This window comes from Mus caroli, unplaced genomic scaffold (genome assembly GCF_978045245.1).
Source record: "Mus caroli unplaced genomic scaffold, Mus_caroli_1 scaffold_18, whole genome shotgun sequence".
NCBI lineage: Eukaryota > Metazoa > Chordata > Mammalia > Rodentia > Muridae > Mus > Mus caroli.
The window spans coordinates 60989139-61003471 of record NW_028227273.1 but is presented as its reverse complement, the minus strand read 5'-3'; the positions used below and the strand labels follow the sequence as shown (position 1 = coordinate 61003471).

The following is a 14333-nucleotide window of genomic DNA, read 5'->3' as shown; positions in this document are numbered from 1 at the left end:
TGTGTGTGATGTGGTGTGTGTGTGTGTGTGTGAGAGACAGGTGAATCAGTCACAAGCTGGTGGGTAGGTGCCTGCAGTGTGCAGCATGGCATAAGTAAGTGAGCTTTCCTCAACAAGGTAGGACATGAGAACAGATTCCTAAAACTGCTTTGTCCTCCACAAATATACGGTGGCACACACTGGTGCCGAGAGAACTGAAGGAACTAGAAATCACACTGAATGAAAGAAGCCAGGCTCAGCCAACACAGCCTGTGTTTTAGCACACACAGACTCTAGTAGGCAAAAGAGAGACTCTAAGGGTCTCTTTGTGAGGAAATGAGGACCACTAGGCAGAGGGAAGGGGTTGGGAGATAGAAAAAAAAATGGGTGAAGAGAATCAAATATGTAGAACTGTCAAAATATCATGACAAAAACCATTACTTTGCTCAATAATACATGCCATTTTTTAAAAATTTAAAGCTAAAAGTAATATGCAGAAGAAATTACTCCCCCCTATCTGGGCCTAATGTAAGAGACCTGGAAATGCCTAAAGTTTAATATTCAATAGGTTGAGTACAATTTCTTGCTATGGTTACCCTTTCCCATAGGTTTATCAGAACATAACCAATGGGTAATTAGGGACATTTGTATTTGTTAAGACTAGCAACCAATATATTGGAGGAAATATTGTGTTGGTATAGAAACTCTGAAAGGTTAAAAACTGGCCCAGAACACAGGTGTTCAAAGCAAAGGCCAATCTTCAGCTATGAAGGCAGGTGTCCCAAACTAGGACAGAAGAAAAGGCCACCCTATAAAGTTGTCCGTAAATCCAACAAAACATAAAACATCCTGAGTCATGAAAGTGAGCAAAATACCCTCTCCTCACTAACGTGCCTAGCTATGCTCATGGATTAAAGCTTCCTTCCCTGCACTGTTTGAGGACCTCCAAACAATAACCACAATTAACAAATATGGAATTATACTCACATCTCAGTATATTCAAGAGGCACCTAACTAGATCTAATGAACTCCATAAATCCTTGTAAGCTAACCACCAATACCTGCAGAACATTTATGCAATGTTCTCACTGATGAGGCATACTTAGCTATATATATATGGAGAGATTGACTATGATTTATTACATGGTGCTTATTCTTTGGCAAGAAGCCACTAATGCTAATATATCTTTTAGTATAATGACAGGAGAAATTACAATAAAAATCAAAGATACAACAAAATAAGCATGAAAAGCAACATTTACATGAGATCAAATTATTAAGTATACATGTACAATAAGAACGGCTTGTGACATGGAAACAACTTCTAAATGTGATGTCAATCTATGATTATGGAGCAACATTTATACCTACCTTCTACATAGACAAGAGTTAACATTTGGTAAACTAAAAGTGTTTTGAAGGTAGTTTAAAGGGCATGGCGACAAGAAATGTTAGAAAAAAGCATCAGGTAGAGAGAAAAGTTAACAACAAAGTATATAAAAGTTTTTTGTTCATAGAAGAGAATGACAGTCTTAAAAAAAAAGTGGCAAGGAAAAAAAATCTCAATATTCACAAAAAGTCATTTTTCCTCCACTCATTAATCTCTAAGGCTTGAAAACAAGTCACTTTTTATGCTTCCTGGCATATTACAAGTAATTATCAACTCACCAGTGAAATGTATAGAACTTAAAAAGTGAAAGGAAAAAACTACCTGATTTGATTTAAAAAAAAGATAAAAATGAAAATCGATGTAATGATAGTGCACTTTTTGTTTGTAATTCTTTCTAAGGTCTTTTCTTGTTTCCATCTCCTGTACTTACGTAATCTTCCATCTCACACAGCTTCAAGATCATTTTCTAGGGGCGAGAGAAACGGCGCAGTGCCATTCCTTGCACAGAAGTCTTGCAGCGAACATGGGTTCCAGCACACCTATGGGACAGCTCACAGCCATTAACTCCAGCCCCAGAGGCTCTGACACCCCCTCTTCAGGAACTACATGGATGTGCACAGATCCATACAAACACACACATCTACACACCATTTTAAAAATTAACTAAAATAGAGATAATATTCTAAAGCAAAAGTGTGAACCATGGAGTCCAAAAAGGTTTCTGTAAGAATACTGGGCGGGGGCTAGAGAGATGGCAGTTAAGAGCACTGACTGCTCTGCCAGAGGTCCTGAGTTCAGTCCCCAGCAACCACATGGTGGCTCACAACCATCCGTAATGGGATCTGATGCCCTCTTCTAGTGTGTGTTTGAAGACAGCTGCAGTGTACTCATATAAATAAAAAATAAATAAATCGTAAAAAAAAGGCTGGGTGGTGGTGGTACACAGCTTTAATCCAAGCACTAGGGTAGTAGAGACAGGTGGATCTCTTGAATTCGAGACCAGCCTGATCTAGAGTTCTAGGATGGCCAGTACGACACAGAGAAACCATGTCTGGAGAAATCAAAGGGGTCGGGGGTGGGGTATGAACGACTGATGCTGGATGTGGAAACAGACAGCTTTCACCCCACAATCTAGAGGTTGAAATGAGACGATTTATAATTGGTTCAAGGACAGTCTGGGTTACACGGTAAGACTATTTCCGATAAACAAAAACAAATCCCTAGTGAATTCTAGCAAGTTCAATATATTTACATAGTTTCTTCAGATTTTGCATTTTCTAAGGCATTCTTAAGACAAACAAAAATGTGTATCCAGTCCTTCACATTGCTGATGTTTATGGGAATGAACAAATGAAAACCTGTGAAAGGACTGGGCCACTACTCGATACTCTTGAGTTTATTGTGCTTTGCCAAGCAAAGATTTTAGTGGGCAAGCATATGCACACGTTCCAAATGAAGCCATCTCTTCCGGTCAAACTTGCTCTTCATACGAAACAGTCACACTATGTAGCCATCGGTGACTGGAAACTCAGTATGTAGATCAGGTTGGCCCTGAATTCTGAGATCCCCTGCCTCTGCCTTTCAAGTGTTGGGATTAAGGGTGTGCCACACCATGTCTGGCCTGAATTTTTCTTTACCCATGAGCAGGACCAGGTGTTTCACTTGCTTAACCTTTACAGAAGTGTTCTTCACACGCAGTCTTATGGCTGTTATGACGTCTCTTCTAGGTCTGTGTTCAAGGTTACTGCCTGGTGAGTTCTTCTATGTCTATGGAAAGAGCTATAATAACTGAAGGCTTTCCCACATTCTGAACACACAAAGGGCTTCTCTCCAGTGTGGCTTCTTTCATGTGATTTGACATATCGAAAAGAACGGAAGGGTTTCCCACACTGAGAACATATAAATGGCTTCTCCCCAGTGTGGATCCTTTCATGTATTTTGAGATAACTAGGAGAACGAAAGGCTTTTCCACATTGCACACACGCATAGGGCTTTACTGTGGTGTGAGCTTTCTCATGCCTTCTCCATGATATGCGACTACAGAAGGCTTTTCCGCATTGCTTGCATAAATAGGGTTTTTCACCAGTGTGAGTCTGTTTATGACTGTGAAAGGTACTAAACCAACTAAAGGCTTTCCCACATTGCTTACAAACATAGGGGTTTGTGCCACTGTGAATTACTTCATGTCTTCTTAAATGATACAAAGAAAAGAAGGCTTTGCCACACTGCTTACATACATATGGTTTCTCTCCAGTGTGAGTTCGCTCGTGTATCTGAACTTGACGAGAAGACCTGAAGGCTTTCCCACATTGTTTACATAGATAGGGTTTCTCACCGGTATGAATCAATTCGTGGTATTGAAGGGAACCGAGAAAGGTAAAAGCTTTCCCACATTCCTTACAGACGTAAGGTTTTTCTCCAGTGTGAGTTCGCTTATGAATCTGAACTTGCTTTGGAGACCTAAAGGTTTTCCCACACTGCTTGCATACATAGGGTTTCTCTCCACTATGCATCAATTCATGGTACTTAACGGAACTGTGACTCGTGAAGGCTTTACCACATTGCTTACAGACACATTCTCCAGAATGAATTATTTTATGTGTTCGAAAAGCACTTTCACAGCTAAAAACCTTCTCACATTGCAAACACACAAAGAGTTGCTCTCCTGTGTGAGTTCGTTCATGTTTTCGAAAGGCACCCGAGGAAGCAAACGCCTTACTGCATTTCGTACACTTATACGGTTTCTCGCCACTGTGCATCATTTCATGGAATCGAAGTGAACTACGATCGGTGAAGGCCTTCCCACACTGCTTACACACGTAGGGCTTTTCTCCAGTGTGAATCCTCTCATGCGTCAGCAGGGAGCTCGAACGGGCAAAGGTCTTCCCACACTGCTTACACATATAGGGCTTCTCACCAGTGTGGATTCTTTCATGTATTTGGAGGGAGCTAGGAAAGGGGAAGGCTTTCCCACACTGCTTACACACATAGGATTTTTCTCGGCTGTGATACTCTTCATGCCTACGAAAAGAGCTAGAAGAAGTGAATGCTTTCCCACACTGCTTACATTCATAGTGCGGTTCTCCACTGGAGGTCTTTCCATCGTTTTGACTGGATGGGAGACACCTGGAATCTTCCTTACAGTGACTAGTTTCAGGTTTCTCCTCAGTGTGAATTGTCTTTTGTTTCTGAAATGGTGTGGAAGAATTGGAGGTGTTCCCAGATTCCCTGTGTTTATACAATTCTTTTCCATATTCCTGAATGGCATACGGTTTGTGTCCCGGGTGAGGATGAGGGGAGACATTCACGGATAAATGGCCAATAACTACTTCTTCATAGACAGGGCTTTCATATGGGGGAACTGGACATGACTTCTGGTTCACAGCACACTCTGGGGTCCAGTTAAAGGTTTCTGCCCGCTGACGACCCTCGGTATATTCACAGAGTGTCTCCAACAACTGGCTACTGCGAGAAAAGAAAAAGCTCATTACTAAAAAATTGTTTACTAATGATTTACCACAAGAAATGGTAGTTATATCCCCTGTAATAGTTTTTAAAAATGTTTGAACCATTTGCTTTAAAATTTGGTTTAAGGTCATTTACAATAATAATAAAAAAAAGATAATTGGTGGGTGGTTGTGTTATACTGTCTTCATTATTGGCAAGTGCTGAATAACTACATCACATTTAAATATATTTCTCAATATTTAGTACTATATACAGTTTTGATGTACTAGTGACTAAAACAATGTTGGATTCTAACATACTTGTATCTCCATAATGACTTCTCTTGACAACTGGTCCTATTATAAAAAGAAATTTTATTTTTGTTTCATATACAACACATGCCTAAAACTTAGAAACATATCAATACAACATTTGAAATAATATTATGGACAGGGTAACGTGAGTACATATGAACCGTGATACAGTATGACTTGTGGTAGGTATCACGGTGCTCCGGTTGTTATTAATATTAGGATATTCTGATTGCTGAAGCTTAATGGGTCTACAGTTTTGGGTACGATTTGTTAAAATTAAAAACAATTTGAAGCAGGATTTATTTGTATGAACTACTTCTTTGTAAAATGTGTTAGCACAGCAAGACCTGGGAGAAACGCTGCTAGGCCGACATTACCTTAGTTTTCTCCAGAGAGTTTCACACTCATTTTCAATATTTTGGTGTTCCCATTTGTTTCCTAAAATACAGACCAAGAAAAATGAATTACCGCTACAGGAAAACAAATAAACAAACAAATAGACACACAAAGAAAGAAAGAAAAGATTCTGGTTAAATTCACAGTATAAAGTGATTCCACCTGACTTATTAACCCAACCTGTTTCTTTCCTATAATCTAATTCACGCAGCAGGAGTGGTGTGGAAGAACCATTTGTTTTTCCATTGGCTAAGTAAGAAAAGAACGTCACCTTCACCTATATAGGACAGGTTCCTCAAGGTGTCCTGCATCACATCTTTGTAGAGCTCCTTTTGGGATGCATTCAGCATAGTCCACTCCTCCAACGTGAAGTTCACAGCCACATCCTCCAAGGTCACTGACTCCTAAAAAAGCCCACACATAGTTCCAGGAAAAAGGGTGAGCTTTACAATACTGGAGATCTACACTTAATTCATAGGAAGTTGATACGATGCTGTGTTCCACATGTGTTCAAGTCATGGCCTTATTCCATACATACAGTTTCATGCATGCTGATTTTTTTATACAACAATTCTAACAGCTGACTGGAGATACCTGGTAAAGCAAATGCAAAATGAGATTACCCCCTGTACTGATAATCTCTACTACAGAGGTCCCTCTTAAATTGTTTATAGCAGCTTTCAATTACTTAATACACACAAGAGAGTCAACATTGACAGTTGTGATACTATATAATCTTAAACATGCCATAGAAAATATTCTAGCTCTTTTGGCTATGGAAGCTACTACTGGGAAGGATTCCTCTTCAACCTAACTCCAAAGAATGGCATGGCCTTTCCAAACAGTTGATGCCACCCATATGCTACTGTTACAATTTCAGCATCTTTGCCATATTTCTGTAGTCACCAGAGGTTAACTGATTGGAAAACATATTTTTTGCATGATGAATGTTTAAAAAGCTGGCTGAGTGGATGCAATCTCTTGTCACAACTTGTTAGGGACATTAGTACATCCTCAGTGAATGTACTAAAGATATTTGGAAGCACGTAGCTGCTTTCTTATAGATCACTTTTAATTAGAAATGGAAAGCTGGGCATGGTGGTGCACACCTTTAATTCCAACACTTGGCAGGCAGAGGCAGGTAGACCTCTGTGAGTTTAAGACCAGACAGATCCAGGCCAGCAAGAGGTACATAGTGAGGCCAAGCCTCAAAACAAACATACAAACATTGAATCAATTATTCATTTATTTATTCATTTATTATAAACAATTATAAAAACTGAATGGAACTTATTAAAGATAATTAGCAGTAGTAGTAAACAAGAAACCAGAGGCAATACTAATAAAGCCATGAGGCAATACTAATAAAGCCATATTTGCTTGCAGAGGCAATATGTTTTTCTAAAGATAGTCTTGCCAAAGACAATAAATATATTCTTCATACTTAGTGCAAAAATGATAAAAATTATGTAGTACTTCTTGTTTCCCAATCTAAACAGCACCCTTGATAAACCCACCTTATAGCTTTGCTCATAAAAGGAATTTCTTTAAGCTTTCAACCTTAGTAAACTATATTTAGCTAAGAATGTTATATAGGGGGATGGGTGAGGCAGGATTAAAGTTCAGTAGCCAAGAGTGCTTGCTGCTCTTGCAGAGGGTCCAACACCCACATGAGACAGTAACTCCTGTTGGAGGGGATCTGATGCCCTCTCTGGCCTCCATGGACATCTGTATCACACACATACAGGCAAACAAATGTAAATAAAAAATAAAATTTAAAAAAGGTGGGCCATGGCAATCATGAGCTCTCAGCACTACCCATACAAACCTGGCCGTCCTAACAATCAGCTATGCCTAGGGAAAGGGCTAATGGGGCCCAGTCACTTCTGCTGATCCATGATAACTAATACATTCTAGGAGAGGGGTATTTTCTATTTATATACCCACTGGTGAGTCCACCCAGGCCACATGCTTATTTCCAAATTCAGAGTCAGACAGCCTCAATGAAACTCCATGGAACTCTAAACAGATAAAATCAATGACTATGGAAAAGAGATTTGCAATGAAGCAACAGGGATGGGAGAATGAGAAGGCGTAAGAGACGGTGTGGGGGAGAATAACCAGAACACATCATATATGTATGTATGTCAGCACATATCATATATGTACGTAAGCTGTCAAAGATCAGAATGTATTAATAAAATGGAGGAGTTATGGGGTTCTTAACACAAAACTTCACAGCCACTAAAATTCTACATATACCCACTGTAAAGGCACTTAGTGGACTCTCTTCTTTGAAACACCTGTATCTACACATGGCCATGTCTTATTCTTCCCCCAGAGTGTCTCTTTCTAATAATACATGTGTTCTAGGCTTCAAATGTCTTAACAAATCTCAATGGGGTGTGGTGGTGCATGCCTATAGCCCCAGCACTTGGGGGCAGAAGCAGTTGGATCTTGGTGAGTTTGAGGCCAGCCTGGTCTACAGAGCAAGTCCTAGAACAACCAGGGTTACATAGAGTCTCAATTATAATAGACAAACAAGCCTCTAACTCTGATTCACTGATTCGCAGTGTCTCACTCGTTTTTCTTTTGTAGAATGGGGAAGAGAGACACACTCACCTCAGAAACCTGCTCACCTAAGTTCAATCTCCAAAATCCATGTTAGAAAAAGAAAACTGACTTCTCCAAATTGTATTCTGACTCTTTTTTTTTCCTGTTATTTTATTTTATTTTTTTGAGGCAAGGTCTGTCTGTGTAGCACTGGTTGTCTTGGAACTCACTCGGTATAGACCAGGCTGACCTTGAACTCAAGAGATCTGCCTGCCACTGCCTCCTGAGGGCTGGGATTAAAGGTGTGTGCTACCACCACCTGGCCTGTGTGTGTGTGCATGCATGTAAACATGTATATGTTACTGCACTTGCCCCATGCATGCATGAATGGTGACCAGAAACTGTCTTGGGTATTTTCCTATTACTTTCCACCACATTTTTTAAAGATAGGGTTTCTCCCTAAACCTAGCACTAAATTCACCTAGAGGGGAAAGCCAGCAAGTGTCCCAAGGTCTCTCCATCATGCCCTCCTATTTACACTCCCACCATCCTCTAACCCACTCCCACCAGCACAGCATGTACCTGTATATCTGGCTTTCTGGGGCTCCAAATCAGACATGGTGACCGAGTGTAAGAACTGTTTTAAAATTGGAAAGGAAGTTAGGTGATGTCCCACTCCCCTATCTTCAATATGGAGGACTGAATCAAAATGGAACTAAAAAGAAATGAGAGCAAACTGGAAAGCTTAAATATGGCACCAAGGGCTCACATCACAAAATCATTTGTAAGACTGAAGAGATGGCTCAATGGCTAAGAGCATTGCTGCTCTTTCAGAGGACGCGAGTTCATCACCAATGTCAGGCCTTGGCTCCAGCTCTGAGGTACTCAACACCTTCCTCTGGCCTCCCGGTCACCTGTACACGTGTGTGCATATGCAGAGACATACACGCGTGCATATAAATACAAAGAAATCTTGTCTTTTCAAGATCTACAAGAGAAACTTTAAGGAAAGATGACATACATACATATAATGCTATGTGCTGACATACATACATATATGATGTGTTCTGGTTATTCTCCCCCACACCGTTTCTTACTCCTTCTCATTCTCCCATCCCTGTTTCTTCATTGCAAATCTCTTTTCCATAGTCATTGATTTCATCTGTTTAGAGTTCCATGGAGTTTCATTGAGGCTGTCTGACTGTGAATTTGGAAAGAAGCATGTGGCCTGGTTGGGCTCAGCAGTGGGTATATAAGGAAATAGAAATGGCCCTCTCCCAGAGTTTATTAGTTACCATGGATCATAAAAACAATTTCAAACAAAGAATGAAGAGATGGTTCCATTAAGATCCAATACTCTTGGCCAGGAGGGGTGGAACACACCTTTCATTCTAGCATTCTGGAGGCAGGGGCAGGAGGATTTCTGTGAGTTCAAAGCTAGCCTGATCTACATAGCAAGTTGCAAGATTGTCAGGACTTCAAAGAGACTCTGCTTAAGGGAAATGAAAAAACAAAACAAGAAGAAAGGGGGTAGGGGGAGAAAGAGAGAAAAGGGAAGGGAAGAGAAGGGAAGGGAAGGGAAGGGAAGGACAAGAGGAGGAGGAGAGGAGGAGGAGAGGAGGAGAGGAAGAGAAGAGGAGAGGAAGAGAAGAGAAGAGAAGAGAAGAGAAGAGAAGAGAAGAGAAGAGAAGAGAAGAGAAGAGAAGAGAAGAGAAGAGAAGAGATCTAGAACTAAGTTTGGTTTCCAGCCCCATGTCAGGTTTGTAACTCCAGTCTACAGAGATATCACCTTTGGCCTCTCCAAGTACCTGTATTCATGTGCACACACTAGTACACATGATTCAAAATTAAGATAAAAAAATCTTAAAAAAAAGAAAAATCAGGGACAGCTCTTCCAGAGGTCTTGAGTTCAATTCCCAGCAACCACATGGTGGCTCACAAACATCTGTAATGGGATCCATTGCCCTCTTCTTGTGTTTCTGAAGACAGCTACAGTGTACTCATGTAAATAAAATAAATAATTTTTTTTAAAAATCAATTAACATAGTTAATACCCATTCAAGGATTGGACAAGTCAACTTTCCTTAAATGCCAGGATCAAGCGGGTTTAAATCAATGTTGATCTACGCTGACACTTTCGGTCAGAGTAGTTTGAAGTCTCTCCCACTCTCACTAAAAAGACTATAGAAGTAATTAAAGTACTTGTCAGAAAGATTCTCTCTCCTAATGCATTGTCTACTAGCATACCGAAAGGTAATGGGGTTACCTTTGTTTCTGAGGTAACACAGTAGATAAACGAGCTGGTTAACAAACTCTGACATATCTAGGAAGGGGAAGTTTTTGTTTTCCGTTTGGTTCTTTTGGGGGAGTTAGTTTGAGGCATGGTTTCTCTGTGTAACAGCCATGGCTGTCCTGGAAATCACTCTGTAGACCAGGCTGGCCTTGAATTCTGAGAGATCTACCTGCCTGTGCCTCCCCAGTGCTGGAATTAAAGGCGTGCATCATCACACCCAGTCTGGCAAGGAGGATCTTAGTCTGAGGGCATTTTCTTCATTAATGATGCCATGGTAAGATCCAGTTCACGATGGGTGGTGCCATCCTGGTAGATGGTCCTGGGTAGAATAAGAAAACAGGCCGAGGAAGCCACAGTGAATGAGCCAGTTAAGTAGCACTCTGTGGCCTCTGTTTCAGGTCATGCCTCCAGCTTCGTGCTTCCACAAGACCTGGAGGGTTCATGCCTTAAATAATGTGAAAGGATGACCACAGTTTATTAAACACAGAGGCTATATTGTGCCAAGATGTTCGTTAGGATTCACTCCTGCACACTGTACTTCACTTGAGTCCTCACAACTATACTTAGATTGACAGTACTATCCTAGAACAGGAATTAAAATTAAAACTCTGGATATGAGCCAGCGAGATGCTTCACTGGGCAAGCAAGTCTGAGCACAGGACATAGTTCCTTAGCACCTACATGGTGTGAGGAGAGAACGAACTCCAGGGAGTGGTCCTCTAACTGACAAACATACTCCACGACACACAGACCCCCCCCCACACACACACACACAGGAAATAATGAAATGCTTTAAAAGTTGTAATTGCTCTGTATGGCAGATTTCATGTAGTTATTTGAGTCAGAGTCTTACTATCCAGCTCTGGCTGGCCTGAGACTCACCATGTGACCAGGCTGGCCTAGAACTCACACCAATCAACTAGCCTTTGCTTCCTTATTCACCACTGGCTTTTTTTCTTTTCAATGTTTTTATTAGATATTTTCTTTATATACATTTCAAATTTCAAATGCTATCCCGAAAATTCCCTATACCCTCCCCCCCCCACCCTGCTCCCCTACCCACCCACTTCTGCTTCTTGGCCCTGGCATGCCCCTGTACTGGGACATATAAAGTTTGCAATACCAAGGGGCCTCTCTTCCCAGTGATGGCCGACTAGGCCATCTTCTGCTACATATGCAGCAAGAGACACGGGCTCTGGGGGTACTGGTTAGTTCATATTGTTGTTCTACCTATAGGGTTGCAGACCCCTTCAGCTCCTTGGGTGCTTGGGGGCCCTGTGTTCCATCTTATAGATGACTGTGAGCATCAACTTCTGTATTTGCCAGGCACTGGCATGGCCTCATACGAGACAGCTATACCAGGGTCCCTTCAGCAAAATCTTGCTGGCATATGCAATCGTGACAGGGTTTGGTGGCTGATTATGGGATGGATCCCCAGGTGGGGTTAGCTCTGGTCTGGACAGTCCATCCTTTCGTCTTAGCTCCAAACTTTGTCTCTGTAACTCCTCCCTTTCATGGGTATTTTGTTCCCTATTCTAAGGAGGAATGAAGTATCCACCCATTGGTCTTCCCTCTTCTTGATTTTCTAGTGTTTTGCAAATTGTATCTTGGGTGTTCTATGCTTCATTCACCACTGTTTTTAACTTCCTTCAAGAGAAGCCCTCTGGCCATCTGTAGGGAAGCTTTTCAATCTTCCATGTGGGGCTTTATTCTATTGCAATAGCCCATTCATATCCAGTCATGTCTTACCTTTATGAAGATTTTTCATGTTAAAACGTTTAGAAACGCCGGGCAGTGGTGGCACACGCCTTTAATCCCAGCACTTGGGAGGCAGAGGCAGGCGGATTTCTGAGTTCGAGGCCAGCCTGGTCTACAAAGTGAGTTCCAGGACAGCCAGGGCTACACAGAGAAACCCTGTCTCGAAAAACCAAAAAAAAAAAAAAAAAAGTTTAGAAACAATCCAAGGCAGTAATACTTATGATAAGGACCAATCTGAGCAAGCCATGCACGTGAATTTTCCTTTTCATTAAGTCCAGCAATGTCAAAAGGGTTTGGAAAGTCAAGCATTTATTGAGAGTTATAAGAATCCTTAGGCTAAGAATACAAGTCATGGAATTTAGAAGGAAACTTCCCTTGAGTGAAATCCATAGGCATTTTCTCATAGAAAAGGCAGATGTCACTGAAATGTGAGAGAAAACAGGGTAGGGCTGTTCTGTGCTTTGGGAACTATCAGCTTTCTGGCCTACATGACTATTTTGTTAAGCAAAAACTCTGCAATGGTTTATTCTGGGTATCAATATCAACAAAGAACAAATAAAGGCACAAATTAATAATCTGTCTCAATAATGACGCCTGACAATATACCAAATCATATATACATACACATAAAACTCACCAGTCTAACCAGATATAACCCCCTGCCTGAGACTACAGAAACTGCAACAAGCTGGTTGACGGATCATAGGGTCAAATGTCAAAAGCCAGAAAACTTATCACAGGAAAAGCCCGGTCTCTACCCTAGGACTCCAGCTCTAGGACCTCAGCTCACTTCAAACAGGCCTTCTAACAACAGCCTGTGCTCAGAACGTGCATTGGACATTCTACACCCTCACTGATAAGTCTTACCAGTTCTCTGCCTCCAACTTGAGAACCTCCTGTATTTTCAGCCTTTCTAACCATTTTCTAGCTATTCAGTAACCTGCACTTTGTATACCATTGTGTTAAATTGTCCTGTGTTACCTGCCTATTGATAGTAATACTTAAGATAGGGATAAATGCATCGTGTTTGCCAATGGTCAGCTCTCAAGGATAACCGGGTGTACGCATCAAATCCTAGCCGATAAAGGCTGAGAAATGACTGGCTGTTAAGTAAATTGAGACAGTGAGCAGACATAAATGCAGCCTACTTTTTTTTTTTTTTGACAACGTGCATAGAACCCGGGATCATCTCATCTCGCGGCTTTCCTACAAACCCCCTTACAAGAGCCCAAACCCACGGTTCCCCACGACTCTCCGCCTACACCTCCCAGTCTGCAGAGACGCAGGCTGCAAGCGCCCAGCTGACCTGAGACCCCACAGCACTGAGCTCTCAGCAAAGGACAGGACCGCAGCTCTGCCTGCTGCTGGTCCAGCTCCATCCAGAGGGACCCGAGCAGCGCGGCCCAGCGGAGCCAGATGAGATGCAGACTCAGCTGCCCTGGAAGGCCGCGTCCCCACTGCCGCCTCCGCTTACAGTAGCCTCCTCCCTACAGCCTGCGCACGCACCATTTCCAGTCACCGGGTGTCCAGGTGACCTCCTGCGATTCCTGCTGTCAGTGGAGGGGACAGAGATACCGAGGAGAGAGACCTGGGGGGCCTCAGTCAAAGACACAGGACGACAATATGGCGGGGACACACAATGGCACCCCAAATGTTGTGCTTTCTACGTCACCGAAGACCGAAACTCCTCATTGGACAGTTCACACAGCCACCAAACGTTCTCCCTGATTGGTCAACAATCCGTGGGCCTGCCTCCTGAATCCTGAGTGACAATAGAAGCATCTCCTTCCTCTCCGGAAGACTTCACAGTTGACCCTGGTTTCTACTCTGGAGAGCACCTGGCCCCACCAAGGTTTTTCCTCAGATGCACTACTTTTATCGTCCCTTTTCGGTACATTTATTTATAGCTCATGTTTCAATATCACCACACAAGATATTTTGATGGTCCCAGAAGGGTAAATGTTAAAGGGTTGGGGCTAGGGAGATGGCTCTTTTGAAGTTCTTCTGGAGAACTCAGGTTTGCTTTCCAGAACCTCACTGTGGTTCACAATTGTCTGTAACTCTTAATTCCAGGGGATCTGCTGCCTGGTGCCCTATTTTTGCCTCCAAGGACACCACGCATGCAATGGGTGCACAAACCATACCTGCAGCAAAAATATACCTGCACACACACACACAAAATAATAAAATGAAAAAAATAAAA

At 42.0% G+C, this 14333-nt stretch overlaps 1 protein-coding gene across 6 annotated transcripts; it reads right to left on the bottom strand.

Annotated features, from left to right (window-relative positions):
* Positions 1–1236: 1236 nt before the first annotated feature.
* LOC110312379 (uncharacterized) lies at positions 1237–13782 on the bottom strand. 6 transcript variants are annotated; one of them, XM_021185933.3, is made up of 5 exons: positions 13637–13782; positions 5798–5930; positions 5508–5568; positions 5137–5172; positions 1237–4834 (listed from the first exon to the last, which is right to left on the bottom strand). In XM_021185933.3, exons 1-5 carry the CDS (start codon positions 13637–13639, stop codon positions 3079–3081), a joined length of 1989 nt encoding a protein of 662 aa, XP_021041592.1. In that variant the 5' UTR covers positions 13640–13782; the 3' UTR covers positions 1237–3078. The 6 variants fall into 6 exon arrangements, with proteins under 6 accessions (XP_021041592.1, XP_085689449.1, XP_029327329.1 ...); XM_085833323.1 differs by having other exon boundaries at positions 1237–4831; XM_029471469.2 differs by having other exon boundaries at positions 5804–5930.
* Between the last annotated feature and the right edge of the window lie 551 nt (positions 13783–14333).